The following is a 15,098-nucleotide window of genomic DNA, read 5'->3' as shown; positions in this document are numbered from 1 at the left end:
TTATAATTTTTTACAGGCCCAATACATTTTAATTGTTATTCAAATTTTATGGTTTCACTAATTGATGCGTCGTAAACTAACTAAAAATCTAACTAAGACAAATGCACCTATCAAAAGAGGAAACTCCTCTCAAACAAATTGTTGTTGAAGCAACCAAAATTTCGAAAAAAAATAGAAAAATTGTTTTACACAAATCAAAATCTCTCAAAAATATTTCAAAAGAAACATCTTTTTAAGAGGTTTTTTCAAAAGAAGTAACATTTTCACAGACTGCTACACAAAAATCCTTACAATATTTTTCAAACAAATGTTTCAAAAAAAAATTTGCTATGGAGGAAGAATTTTTTTAAAAACCTCCACATATTATTATCAAAGAATTTTTCAAATGATGACATTTTAAGCCATTAGACTCCTAAAAAACCTAACAATATTATGAAAACATACTGATTCAAATTGGATCAGTATTGTTCAAACATTACACAAATCCAAAAGATCCTAATTTTATTACCCATTTGACAGTCCAAATAATTAAAATTCTTAGACCAATAGATTAGGGTGAAAAACCAAACTCTCCAAAGAAATTCCCAGCCAAATTTACCACCAAAACAAACTACCACCCATATTTTACATATTGGGATTATCAAACAACCTGATACAACTCTTTCCTTATTAACAATTAACATATGAGACATTCTTGGCTCATATCTATTTTAAGTATGACTCCCAATTCAAATTCCCAAATTCGTTTCAAGATTAGTGGAATTGGTATGAACCATCTTCTTTCGATATCCTACCAACAAAAATTCAAAATTTATAACCCAAGTTCTTCGACAAATTCCAGCCAAAATCGAATCAAAAACACATCCGCCGAACTATCCATTTCTTCTCAAAATTGTGTATTTTTTAGATTGTTTCCTGTAATTATTCTTATGAATAGGATCCATATATGATAATCTCATTGTTAGTTCGAAATTTTAGAACAAAATGGTGAAACAAATTTAATGATGAAAAATGTAATTTCAAGTATTTGGATGATTTTTTTTAACACCCAAGATTATACAGCTCAATTGTCTCGGACCACAGTATTGCAAAATCTCTTCAACCCAAATCAAATGCCAATGCATTGTTGGCTCAAGCCAAAACAAAAAAAGGAATACAAAAAACTCATGATTCAACTACACAGCTTAATGGAATACAAAAAAAAAGAAAAAAAAATGAATTGTTTTGCAACAAAGCAAAGATGAAGATAAATAAGGGTCATTCCTTGCAAAGTAAAGATAGAAATGAACTGGGGTGGTTCCTTGCAAAGCCAAGACAAGCAAAGAAAAAATGGAGATCAACAATAGACCTGTCCATGGGCCAGGCCGAGCCCGAAAAAAATTTTCGGCCCGCCTCCTAGGCTCGGGCTCAGCCCAGCCCGAAATATGGGCCTGGAATTTTTCCCAGGCCCGGCCCGGGAAAAATATCATAAGCCCGAGCCCGGCCCGACCCGGCCCGTTTTTTAATAAACATTAAAAAATTATTTTAAAAATAAAAAAATAAAAAATTTAAAAGTATTTTAAAATTAAAAAATAAAAATAAAAAATATATATTTATTATATTCGGGCCGGGCCAGGCCCAGGCCAAAAAAGTGGTGCCCGATGCTTGGTCTGTTTTTTAAACGGGCATCGTTTTTTTGCCCAAGCCCATATTTCGGGCCTATATTTTTACCCGAACCCTCCCATATTTCGGGCGGGCCGTCGGGCTGGGCCGCCCCGCCCATGGACAGGTCTAATCAACAATAAAGATTCTCTGCAAAGAAAAGATGGAGATCAATAGTAAAGATTATCTGCAAAGAAAAGACGGAGATTAAGAGTGAAGATTCTCTGCAAAAGTTTTGTAATAAGAGAATATATTCTCTGCAATTGTAATAATAGTCTGAAATGTAATAATTGTGTGATTTTTGTAATAATGTAAAAGATTAGATTCCCTATAAAATTTTTTAAAGATATTTAAAAAAAATATTTTTTATAATTTTAAAAAAAATAAGTTTCAAATGAATCAACCTAGATGACCATTTGTTTAGGTTTATTCTAGTAAAAATTGTAAAAAAATAATTTTTTAAAAATTTGAATTTTTTATTTTTGATTATAGGGTACTACATCAACAACTGTAGCTCACTTAGAGTGCCACATCAGCGTCATTAATAGTCACATCAATGTTGTAATGCTCAAATATAGAAAACATTAGTCAAAGGGTTTAATTTATGCAATTTGAGAGTTTGAGTGCTTAATTGAGCATGTTTTTGGTAAGAAACTTAATTGATTTTTTTCATCAAAGTTTAGGAGCTTATATACCCCTTTAGCTTAAAATATATAATTTTGTCATGGATTGGGTTTGCTTGATCTAATTTCAAATTAAATAATAAAAACTATTTTATTTAAATTTATTTACCAAAACATCAATATTAATATAGAATAGTTAAGTATGATTGATTAAGGGGAAGTTACTTAGGGGGAGCATTTGGATCTTTTAAGTATGTTCTCCTAGAACGATTTTGTTTAAAATTTGCTGATATTTTTGGCAACCACAAACCCATCCTTTGGATCCAAACTACATATAGTAACAGATCTTAGGGATTGGTTTGGATTTGGATAAAGGAAATCAACTTCCCAACTTTAACGAGATTGGATCGAATTAGGTAAAAGCTTGGATGCATAAATTGAAGATTCAAGTCTTATCCTGAGCTCATTGAAGATATTATTTATGCTTATTATCTTGTTGGTTTTGTGGGAAGATTGATTGTAATTGATATAGTATGTTAGCTAATCTCGATTTCTTATAAATTAAGGAGACTAGTATAAATAATGTACTAATTTGAAAGCACTTATTGTTGTTCATTAAGGAATGTTTCTCGTGAGTGCATTGATTGAAAAATCAAGTGTGTTACTTGGTTAATGTCCTAAGTTTTCAAAGGAAAAACTTAGAGGAGAGTTGTCTAGATCTTAGGTACAAAAGTGGGAAGTATAATTAGGTAAGTGTTAAATGTTGTAATCACTTGTTGGACTTGTTGCTGAGATAGTGAATTATCTTTTTGGATAAGACCTTGTAGACTCAGAGAAACTGAACTAGGTAAGTATATCGTGTGTTCTTTATTTTCAACCGTGTTCATACTTAGTGCCTAAAGCAATTGGCACTAGTCTTAAGCACTACTTTTGGCACTACTCGAATTTGATTGCAAGTATCATTTAAGAACTTCCATAAACTATTATAAAATTGAAATATATATTATAATAATGTCATCCCAATTATATAAGTTAATTTTGAATAAGATTCATAAAATTTAATTTGATTATATTTAATACAATTTCAATTTTTCTTTTTTTAATTACTAACGTTGTTATTTGGTTTTAGAATAGGAAAATATTTAAAATATAAAATGTTGAAAAAAATTAAATATTAAAACTAAAAACTATAATTAATGCTTTAATATTAAATTTAAAAATTAATAGTTAATTCAATAATTTTAATACATTAAAATCATAATTAGTTTTGAATTCAATTTTTAAGATATTTACTTAATTTTTTTTTAAATTCAATCTTTAAGATTTTTACATAAATTTTCAAGATAGAGTTATTCTTTTACCTTTATTTAAGTTCACGGTAAGTATTATTTAAGCTCACAATAAGTGTTGTAGTAATTCGTCTTCAAATATATATATGAAATATATATATTCCATTAAATAATAAAAATATAAGCTAGGATGAGACTTAGAGGAGATTCTCACTTATGAGTAGCAATCAATTGAATTGAATCATGCATATTAATGATCTTAGAAACTAATTAACCAATTGACCATTGTTTTATTCATTACATTTTTCTAAAATGGAAAAGAGAGCAAATTATAGGTAGTGTAAGCATTAAGTGGTGTAGCTTAGTTCTTGTGATCTTTAAATCGGTTGCACTAATAATTCAAAATTTGAGAAAGTTGGTAGTTACTTAGAAGTGAAGTAATCGATTAAATCACAATACATTGTCACTCCCTATGGAGGAATGATCCTGGGAATACTTAAAACAAATAACCTTGCTGTTTGTCATGCTTTAAATTATGAAATATTTAAGTTGTTTTAAGTAAGAATTAATGAGCAATCAACCTCACACCAAGCAAGAAGTGGCAAAGCAAGCTCAGCATGCAACCAGTATGCCACCTACCACTGTTAAAACCCTAAACAAGCCGACAAGCAACCACTCAAATTCTTGCAACCAATTTGCCTCCTACCACCACTAAGCCTCGTGTAGCAACAATTGAGGCCCTAAACCAGCAAGCAATCACTCAAACTCCTACAACCAATCGGCCTCCTACCACCATTAAGCTTCTTGCATCAACCACTAAGGCCTTAAACCAGCAAGTAACCACCCAAACTCTTACAACCAATTTGTCTCCTGCCACTACTAAGCCTCATGCATCAATAATTAGGGCCCTAAACTAGCATGCAACCACTCAGATTCTTGCAACCAGTTTGCTTCCTACCACTACTAAGCCTGTTACAATGACTTAAGGTTCATCCACCATCATCTCAACTAGATGATAGATTGGGTAGAGCCTCAAAGCTTACTCCAATAAATACAATCCCTAAAGCAACCATGTAGAGATTGTAATTATATGAACTTGTTATGTTTGTCACATGTCTTTGTTGGATTCAATTTTTTGTGTGCATGGGAACAATTGACAAGTTTGAAAGAAATTTAGGAAATATGTGTGTTTTTGCCATTTCTATTTTGTGAACTGTTTTGGATTGAAGTTAGAAAGCTTCTTTCTCATTTATGACTTGCATATACAAGGGAATGAAAAAGGAAAGTTCATTTAAATTATTTATTGAGGTTAGAGTTGTCATCATTTGGAGTTCATTTATTTCTGGAACTCTATAATCAATTAGGACAATTCATAACAGTTGATAACAACATCTAATAATAATCCACCAAGTCAAATTATACACAACAACATAAATTGATAACATATATTTCCTTTTCAACTGCTTTTATGACAATTTTTCATGACATAAATTGACAGTGATCTAAGAAATTAAAGTAAAAATATTATTACAACGAAAACAATCCATGACACTCTTATAAAATAATGCTTTTCTCCTACTCTTTACCATTATGAGCTTCTATGCTCTTAATTTGTCCCTTTTTTTTGTCAACCTTCAAAAAAGTTTGGAGCTCGTTCAACTTCAACATTTTCTTCAACTCAGCGTTTTTAATATGAATTTCTCGATTTTCATTTAATACCATTTGAAGTTGACCTCTCAATTCATCCACTACAACATTCTCATACCCTTAATCCTTTTTTAATCCATTCAAAGAATTCACAACCACTCCTTTACATCAAATAGAAATCAAACATGAAAAAAAATAATATTACTTCTATATCATCAACCCAAAAAAATCTCTAACTTATCTTTAATTTACCAATTTCAAATAAACTGTGAAGTGTGTCTCGCATTTTCGAACCCTTTCAAGCACTTACCGTTACCCATATCACGACATGAGGATGTCAGATTCGCAACACCTCCAACAGGCAACAACGTCGCGACGAAGATGTTTCCGATGTCACGACAAGGGTGAATACGATGTTAGGACGACTCGACTTTTTCCACAAGTAACTCATCTGTGTTTTACAACAAAGTAGGGTTACTTTTTCCAATTAAACTCTAATTACTCCAACATAATTCTAGTCATACTAGGTCACGAATTTTAGCCTATTTAAAGGCCATGTAACACTAAAACTTATATACAGAAAATACAGAAGGAGAGAAAAATATTAAGAGAGAGTTTTGTGGGAATTTTGTGAGAAATTTCTATTTTGGGTTCGAATTTGTTTTGATTCTTCATCTTGTACTATTTCAGTTTTGCTTATTAGTGTGAAGTCTCCTTTGCCCATGAATTTTTATTCTCTTTTGAGGAATATTTTTCCACATAAATTTGTGTGTTTGATCTTCTCTGTTTTAGTTGCTCGTTGTTTACTCGAGTCGATCCCAATACAAACTAACAAATTAATTGTAACCTCAAACAATTTAAAAAATAAAATGAAACTACAATTTGGGATAAAATCATAAATCCAAATTTCAATGAAATAAATACCCAATTCTCAGTTCAAATATAAAACCCAAATAAACATTAAATATGAACAACCAAATTTACTCCAAGGCATATTGAAACTACAAATTGGTGCCCTCAATTTACAGTAACAGTAAACGTTGCTTGAACCAATATGAGATATTTTGAGCTTCCACCTTGACATCCTTCAGCTTCTTTGGAAAATGCTCTAGGTTAAGATATGGAAGGGGGAAGATGGAAGGGCGAAGCGAAATTTAACTCAATTTTAGTTAATTTAATTTTAATTAATTTTTTATTTTGATTTTAATCAATATTTGTATTGGGATGAAATTCATAATTAATTTTTTTTTCAAAAAAATATATTTGTTCAGTTTTTACAATCAAACAAGTGTTTTTTAATGGGTTCCTCATTTTGCAAAATGAAAACAAAGGTATTTCTTCTTACGAAGCCAAACGTGAAGCAATAAGTGGTCGGAGATCGGTTTCTAGGGTTGAGTTGGGTTGAAATCAATTTTTTTTTGTTTTTCCATAGTAATTTTGTGTTTTAAGTGTTGTATTTATTCTGATAAAACAGACTTTATTTTATAACTTTTTTCACATTATTTGATAGAATCTTAAAGTATTTTCATAAATACTTTTAAAATATTAATTTTTCAAGTAAATAAAAGAATAATTTACCACTCTTATATATAAAAAAATATATAAACATTGTAATTTATTTGCACTTATTTAAATAAAAATTAAATTAATTATAAATAAAATAAAATTCGATTCTGATGCACGATTTTTTAACTCTGCATTTTTATAAATGGTGTAAACACCTAAATTCAAATCAGTTTTTGATTTTATTTTTCCATTACTCTTATAAATAGAAACAGAACTAAGCTGATGGAAGGCGGCCATTTTAACTTACAAGCTGGGTCACCCAACACATGTACTACTTTCAGAAAACCTCAATGTGCCCTTGCACTTGCATTACCCCAAAAGAGAAATGGTAAAATTATAATAGAGAAGGAGCCAAGAGGGGTTTATTATATTTCTCAAAGAAGAAAAGAATGAAAAAACAAAGATTTAGAAGGACTGACCAAAACTGAAGATCAGAAAGATATGTTAAGGCAGGAATATACACTTAAAGACATGGCAGCATTGAAAAGAAACAGTCTTGGAGACTAATGGAGTTCCTCTGTGCAATTCCCATTCGTGTGTTAACTAAGAAATACATAAATAGCTTAGGCTATCTTATTCTATGTATCACACAAATTTTCTTCTCCTCTATATTATTTGTTGCAGAGGGTACTTGTCTTCTTCCATACCACCAGTGATTTGAGGAACTCCATAACCTTCAAAACCCAACCGAGTCAATAAATTAGTAGAGGAATAAAAAAACTGTGGCACATGCAATTTTACTTCCCATTCTATGGTCGATTGAAGAAATTTGATGTATGTGTATGACCATCTATAACACAATCAAACACCTCTAGTCCTAGAAAGTAAAACAGAAGTACCTCTTGTGGATCCTTGAGGGAAAAAAATGCATTACTCTCCTTGGGCACGGATGAAACTAAAATGCCATATCCACAATTTCCCTCTCTAAGAACCTGTATAAACCAATGAACTCTCTATATGTATTAATACAAAAAGAAATCTCAAGAATTTCGCCATCTATATCTTACCTTAAACGCATCTTCATCTGTCTGGTCATCTCCAACATAAATGGGAAGCACATCCTCACAATTGCTAAGCCCTAAAGCGTTTTTATTATTCTTCGTCTCATGTTTTTAACCATAGAAAATACTACATACTCATGACAATAGGTTAAAAGGACATACTTACCAAGTGATTCAAGAAGAAATGTAACAGCTTTCCCCTTATCCCAGTTGATCACAGGCCGAACCTCTACAACCTAATTTATGCAAATAATTTTAAGAAAAATAATGAATAATATTTTAAATAACTCAAAGCAGAAAAGAAACCTAGTCTTTAAAGATCACCTTCCGCCCATGAGTCAACCGTAGACGAGGGTAGTTTCTGATGACATCATGGACTCGTTGTGCAACTACTGTCCAATCCTGAAAGGAAAATGCCTTCAAGTTAACTTATCACTATGTAAGGAAAACGTACTTCAATGCTCTTCATAACCATTACCAACAACAGAAGAAAATAATAAAGGCCTCTAATGCTAAGGGAATTTCAACTACTCTCTCACCTTCTCATCTACGTTTCGGTAATGGACAGAGACACAAAATTTATTGTTTTCAACTTTTGCTCCTCGGATATCCTTGGTGTTATTGATAAGTGAGTTAAAAACCTGAGACGGACGAGAATTCTACGTTAGAACAGAGATGGAAAGGTCAGGGCATGTATGGCACTCTTAAGAAAGATACACACCTCATCAATCATAGGTAAGAATTCACTAGCAGGCTGGAATAAATTAACTTCTTTGCCCTAAATTAAAGAGAAACAAGATGAAAAAAAAAATACTCAAGGGATGGTAGGAAAGAAACACAAGGTACTGTGCAAAAAAGGATAGAAAATTTGTAGCCCTAGACCTGATTATCAGTAGATCTAATGCAGTTAGAGTGGTCATCAAAAGATTGCCTAACAGGACCCATGATGTCCATTCCATGACTTCCAGCATAATTGAGCTCTGATAGCCCTACAAACTCATATACCTGAATAAACAAAGACGAATAAAATATATATTGTCAAAGAGGCAATATAACAAGTAATATGAAAAACAGCGCCAACGAAGGTGTCAAAATTATTTTAAATCATGGTCTTCAAATCACCTTGTCACGGCTTCTGCCACTAATTATTGCAGTTGGAAAGAATTGCGCCACATTTTTTACTGCAGCTCGCATCTAAATAAAACCGTTTCGGTTAGTATGTAATCAGTACAGAAGAAAGAAAAAGTGAGATCCTTGACTAAGAACGACTCTTACATCATTAGACATAAAGGCACAATCCGGGTTGTCCACAATTGGTGAAAGAGTCCCATCATAGTCCAGAAACAATGCTATTCTCTTGCCTTTTGCAGGATTTGTAATTTGATCAAAAGATGCGAGTGCAGAGGGATATTTAAGCTGCAAAGCAAAGGATAGAGTACGTAGAGTAGATTAATAACCCCTCTGATTGTATCAAAAATAAAGTCAGATAAGCAAAGAAAATCTACTACCAGCCATGCACAATATGCAACATCTGTATCAGTTGATTCAAGGTCATTATTGAAATCCCTAGATTTCTTATCAGGAGGGGATGAGGATTCCATAGAATCCAGACAATTGCTGGCACGAATATCAAGAATTCCAGCTTTCATCGTAGGAACAGTTAGAAATAGATTCTGAGAGAGAGTTGCTCCTGAGTATGGCAACAGACCGGAAGATACTCGAAGCGTTGACTTGTTTAGTGGTGCAGGATCAGCAAGAACAAGAGCAGTGTGGTTGGATTTCAAGTCCATTGAATCCAGCCTCCTATCACTACTTAAACTGTAAAAGCTATTAGATTCCTTTAACAAACAATCCACTCAAGTGCAAAGAAACAAATTTCAATGTTCGATCTCAACAACCCTTTTCAGCCAGCACTTTTATTAATAAAAAACCACCTCTTCAATGTTTTATTATCACTGTTGTTCGGCAAGCAGTCCATCAAGCACACAAGTCCTGAATACTGATATCAAAAGGAAATGTTAGAATTGGCACAATGACGCTCAAGTTCGTATCATTTTGTTTTCAAAAGATATTCTTATCTGAATTGAACCTGTTCATCTCTCTAGGTTACTCAGCTATAATCGGTGTGCGTAAACAAGATCTGCATATTATAGGAATAAGAGGTATGGTTAAGATTCATGTCTGGAATAACATCTGTAAGGAGTGAGAATGAAACAGTGACCAGTAAAACAAAAAGAAAATTATCCAAACTACACAAAATGATGAACACGCGGTATGAAATATGCCTCACCAACCAATGAATTTCATAAAAACATAAGTGGGGCAAAAGATTCACAGGGGGAAAGAAATCTTGTGACCCCAATGGAGTCAAATATATGCATACGAATCTGTTGAAAGCTGTTGTGATATTTTTGGTTGAAGTGCATGTCGCTGAAGCATCATGATAAAACATGTATACATCTAGGTAGACCTTGATTCTTATGATTCAAGGCACATTGTTTCCAATGAAATGTCTTATCCAATCAATCCTACTGATTTATCTAATTCTAGCACTACGCAGTTTAATATTTTTTGCCTTAAAAAACACCACCGACTTTATATAATTTTCAAAACATCGGTTGCCTACATGCATCACATAATCCAATATTTTATACATGAACTGGTGCTTACAATCTTTCCATGAATGCAGAAAACATCACTGTACAAGCCAACATTGCCATGTTAACGGCACAGAGATTTGATAAAGCTTAAACGAAACTACAAACATACATGATTCGATATCGATGACATCATGAAGTAAGATATCACCACCAGGAAATTACACAAAACCAAAATCCGTAAGTGTAGGGGAGAAAAAAAGATTAACAATCACCTACATCAGAGTCAAACTAAGCAAGCAAAAATGTAGCAAAGCCTGAATATACACAAAAGGAAAATCGAAACAGCAGCATCCATTCATAAAATGAAATTGGCATAATTGGTATAGAAAAATAAGGAAATGGTGGTTGTGTTGATAAAAAAAGCCATTAATACCCCCACATAGTGGAGAGCGAAAACACGAAAAACGCAACCAAACAGAACGGGTATGGAAAAAACAGCTAAAACACAATGGACCCAAGCACGTTAGGAATCAGTAATTGAATTAAAGCAGTGTTGGAAAACAAATCCCACCATGCTTATGTTGCCCATCAATGAGTACCAGATAAGTCATGGACGGGGCCGTTCTATTTTTTTGGAAGATTTGAAGATTCAACTATTGAAAATAACCACATTCATATAATAGCAATGGGAGAGGTTGACAATAGATACATAAAAAGAAAAAGAAAAGAAAGGGAATATTACATCAGCACAACCAAACACAAGTATAAGGGCAAATTGGAATAGACATTGGCAGCATTTGTTTGCAGTAAAATAAACTGAACTAACCAATCATGCAAACATCTGACCCAAACAAAAGAAAATGTATATATCTATTCAAAGAAAACAAGAAAACCACCCATATATATATATATATAAGGAAATTGGTTTTGACAAAAAAAAAAAAAGAAAAAGAAAGAAAAAAACCCTACATTTTTTAAAGAAAAAGAAAGGAAAGGAACTTGATTGAAATTTATGACATCCACATAAAGTCTTGAATTATAATAATGCCACATTTGTTTAAAAACTCGAAAAAGCAGAGATTATTAGTGGCGATAACTTAAAAGAGCCAATCAACGGGACGACATTACATAGAAAAGCCAAACAAGGATCGAAACAGAATCATAAAATAAAACCGTGCACCAAGCTGAGAAACCTGGAAATCACACAGCAACGAAGAAATGAAGCCAAACGCACGCCGCGAAATAGAGAAGTTGAAAAGAGAGAAAAGGTAATCAACAAAAAGTTTAACGCGCCATTTCCTTGTTCAAGAAATGTAAAGAAAGCCTGAGTTAAGAAATTGACGACGTCGTAATGAAGTAAACTAAATGAGAGCCTTGATTTTACCTTTCCCGCCGGCCAAAAAAGAAGCAAAAAAAAACGTGAGTTGACGAGAGAGAAGGAGAAGGAGAAGATCATAAATTTATAATCACCTGAACAGGAGAAGAAATCGCAGAGAACGTGAAGGAAACAACTTTTTATAGCTTTTGTTTATTTATAGAGACAAAATGTGATTTGCAAATCAAAATCCCGGTTGTTGAATCAGGAAACATAAGAAAACACCTTCAATTTGGATTTCCCATACTCTCCTTTCTATGTAAACTTCACCAGCGATTTGTATGATTTATTGGTTAATATAATTTGGTAAGTTGAAGGCATTGCTGACACCTGTAACAAGGTGGGCCTTAGCCATGTGTGAGTGTGTCGTCACTTTCAGTTATGACTAAGTGGTCGTTGGTCGGTAATGGGTCGTTGATTTCATCCCTATCAAATTAATATCTGTTTATAATTCTACAATTAATTCACTGTGTTCAATCAAAACTTATAAGTAAAAGTATATGCTACTAACTAAAGCTGTACCCGAATCTAGAGATTAATTGGCAAATTTAAAAAAGAGAATTGGTTATTAAACCTTGGGGTAATGGAGGAGAGAGTAGACAAAGTCAGGGTTGATATCTAGGAAATCCAAGCTTCCTTTAAAGCGGCGTTGTTTGTGGTCAGTTTCCAACTCCAATTGCCATTAATATAAATCCTTCTTATTTATAGCAATGATTTTCTTAGGGCAACCATTTCCTACTCAAAGTAGTTACTTATATAATCTTTACAAAATCTAATCCTCTTTTCTGTTACAACATTATTTTATATAGAATATAAAGTCGACTTACTTATTTTTACATTTTATTTCCTGAAAAACGCAATCAAATAACCTAAGCTAGCTATACAAGATGCTATTAAGAATGGGTATTCACTTCTACTAGATTCTCGGACTAATTCGGTTTCCATACCAACCCACAATTTAGCTAACATGTCTAGCTCACTAATATATAAATAGGATACGTGTTCACACTATAGTAGGATACGTGTTGCCTTGTATGGGGGCCTACCTAATTTTAGTACGTCAAATCATGGAACCGTGCCATATAAATAGGAAATTGGCTCCCATGAGAAGGACACAGAAATACTCAACAATTTGGTGCGATGTGCGTGAACAGACTTCCAACCATAAAAAAAATCAGAGAAAAGATGACTCACCCTAACGAGAATTTTCATAGCAACTTCCCATCAGATCAAGTTAGAGGTTTTGACACCAGAAATCAACCTAGAGGGACGAACCTCTTGGCTTGCTGGTTTGCTGATCAACTAGAAAACTTAAGTAACTCAAGCCAACGAGGTGCTTCTAATTCCTTTGATCTCAATGTTCTTTCTAGCCAATGGCCATCATTTCCCTCTAATTAGAGAGTATCACCATAGCAATTATTTGCTTTACAAGAGTAGCTACGACTAATGAAAGAACAAGCAGAATATCAAGTTCGAGCTATAGTAGTTGTTTCACCAGAAGCTGTTAAGACAAAATCAGGAATTAAGGAGAAAGATGCAATTCGACCATTCTGATCTCCAGGACAATGTTGCACCTCTCTAGGAGGAGGCTGTTGGAGCTCGTGCAAGTCATGGAAAATTGAGATGGACGCTTTACGTAGGGACGTACAGGCATTGAACCCCGAGTGTAGGACATGGATTAGTTGTTTTGTTCTAACAACCTTTTGGCTCCAAAGGTCGCAGTCGTAGGGTTACCATCAAAATTCAAAGTACCAAAGAAGATGTTTAAAGGTAAAAGGGACCTAAGAGCACATCCCGTGCAATACAACGATTACATGAATGTGTTGGAAGCTTCTGGTGTGGCAAAGTGTAAGGCTTTCTCGACAACTCTTAGGGGAAGTGCAAAGGATTGATGCTTCTCATTATTGCAAGGTTCCATTCGAAGCTTCTCACAGTTGGGCCAAATGTTTTTGGGTAGGTTATGTACCCATAGAGTTATAATGAGCACCCCAATGAGGTTAATGTCAATGCGGCAAAGGGAAGGAGAATCTTTCCAGGATTACGTTAAGCGCTTCCATGCAACCATGTTGAACACAAAGAATTTAGAAGATTAATGTGTTATTGATGCCTTCATTATAGGAGTTCAAAATGAGCATGTTCAATACTCATTTATTGATAATAGACTGCGCAGTTTGGCAGACTTATATGAGAGGACACACAAGTTTGTCGAGGCTGAGAAAATTAAGAGAGCAACTCGTGGTACCTTTTAGAGGGATGATAGGCAGTTTAGAAGTCATCAGAGTGCACGTGGCCAGCAAGGTCCTTCTTCTCAAAACCTACGGGTCCAAGGTGGGGGACAATAAGTGAGTTATTTGCAAAATGAGTCATCCAAGGCATTTCAGAGGCCCAAGGGTGAGCATAGGAGAAAGTATGTTCTCGTAGAAAATTTGAATTTTACACCCTTTTAAATGTTTTGTGTGCATACATTCTTAACAAAATGAGAAGCTTAGGAATTTTGTCCAGTCCACCACCTATGTGGCGAGCAATTGAGGTTTAATTCAAGGGCCTATTGGAAAATCAAGTTTGGAAAGCGCAACGAAAAATAAATTTAGGGAAAAATCAAAGTTCTAAAAGAAATTTCCAAAATAAGAACTTGGTTGTGATATCTAAAGTAATAAACACTTAATCAAAATTATACTTTTTCGATTCGTCTAAGATGAACGTTTCGACTGAATAGTCTTCTCCACTATCCTCAAGCTCACGTCTACCTAGTGTGGGCTCGCTTTTAATTAGAAAAATTTTCACAAAAATTGTCAGTAGGGTAATTTCGCAATTTTTCTAAACTTTTAGGCCAAGTTGTAAATAAGAAAAACATTTCTAGAAATTTTATTAAATAATTTCTTTAGAGAATTTTCTCTCCACAATTTTTTCTTAAATTTAAGTGTGTGTAAAATAATTACCCAAGGCTCTCTTTATATAGGGAGAGTTTAAAGAGTTCAACTATTATTAATCTTAATCACTTTAATATTAAATATAATACTTATCAAGATAAATATTAGATTAAATTTAATATTAAACATATTAAAATAATATTATTTTTGGAACAGCTAATCTGAAATCAAATTCTTGGATAGAGTCCCAGTAGGAGTATAATTCTTCCGCTGCTCAACCACTGAAAACTCACCGTTGTCGACCATTTTCTAGCCACCGGAATGCCACCATCACAGTCTCCAACACCTCAAGCTGGTTCAGTTTCTGCCTGTTCGATCTGAACTAATGACGGCCCGACTGATCCGATCTAACCACCGGTTGGACCGTTAACTCGGTTTAAAATACCAGGCCTGGTTCGACTAGTTTTTGGGTCTTGGTATTGGTTT

The 15,098-nt window shown here is 33.5% G+C and overlaps 1 protein-coding gene across 3 annotated transcripts; it reads right to left on the bottom strand.

Annotated features, from left to right (window-relative positions):
* Positions 1–7,048: 7,048 nt before the first annotated feature.
* On the bottom strand, positions 7,049–12,261 carry LOC107949665 (trehalose-phosphate phosphatase A). 3 transcript variants are annotated; one of them, XM_041090151.1, is made up of 15 exons: positions 11,838–12,261; positions 11,561–11,666; positions 9,857–9,907; positions 9,702–9,766; positions 9,276–9,585; positions 9,043–9,183; positions 8,890–8,961; positions 8,650–8,772; positions 8,489–8,545; positions 8,307–8,408; positions 8,092–8,169; positions 7,934–8,003; positions 7,774–7,844; positions 7,606–7,698; positions 7,049–7,440 (listed from the first exon to the last, which is right to left on the bottom strand). In XM_041090151.1, exons 4-15 carry the CDS (start codon positions 9,743–9,745, stop codon positions 7,378–7,380), a joined length of 1,224 nt encoding a protein of 407 aa, XP_040946085.1. In that variant the 5' UTR covers positions 9,746–9,766; positions 9,857–9,907; positions 11,561–11,666; positions 11,838–12,261; the 3' UTR covers positions 7,049–7,377. The 3 variants fall into 3 exon arrangements, with proteins under 3 accessions (XP_040946085.1, XP_040946086.1, XP_040946084.1); XM_041090152.1 differs by lacking the exon at positions 11,561–11,666 and having other exon boundaries at positions 11,752–12,261; XM_041090150.1 differs by lacking the exon at positions 11,561–11,666.
* Between the last annotated feature and the right edge of the window lie 2,837 nt (positions 12,262–15,098).

Source organism: Gossypium hirsutum, chromosome D03 (genome assembly GCF_007990345.1).
Source record: "Gossypium hirsutum isolate 1008001.06 chromosome D03, Gossypium_hirsutum_v2.1, whole genome shotgun sequence".
NCBI classification, from domain to species: Eukaryota; Viridiplantae; Streptophyta; class Magnoliopsida; order Malvales; family Malvaceae; genus Gossypium; species Gossypium hirsutum.
The sequence above is the reverse complement of the archived record's forward strand: the minus strand, read 5'-3'. Positions and strand labels throughout refer to the sequence as shown.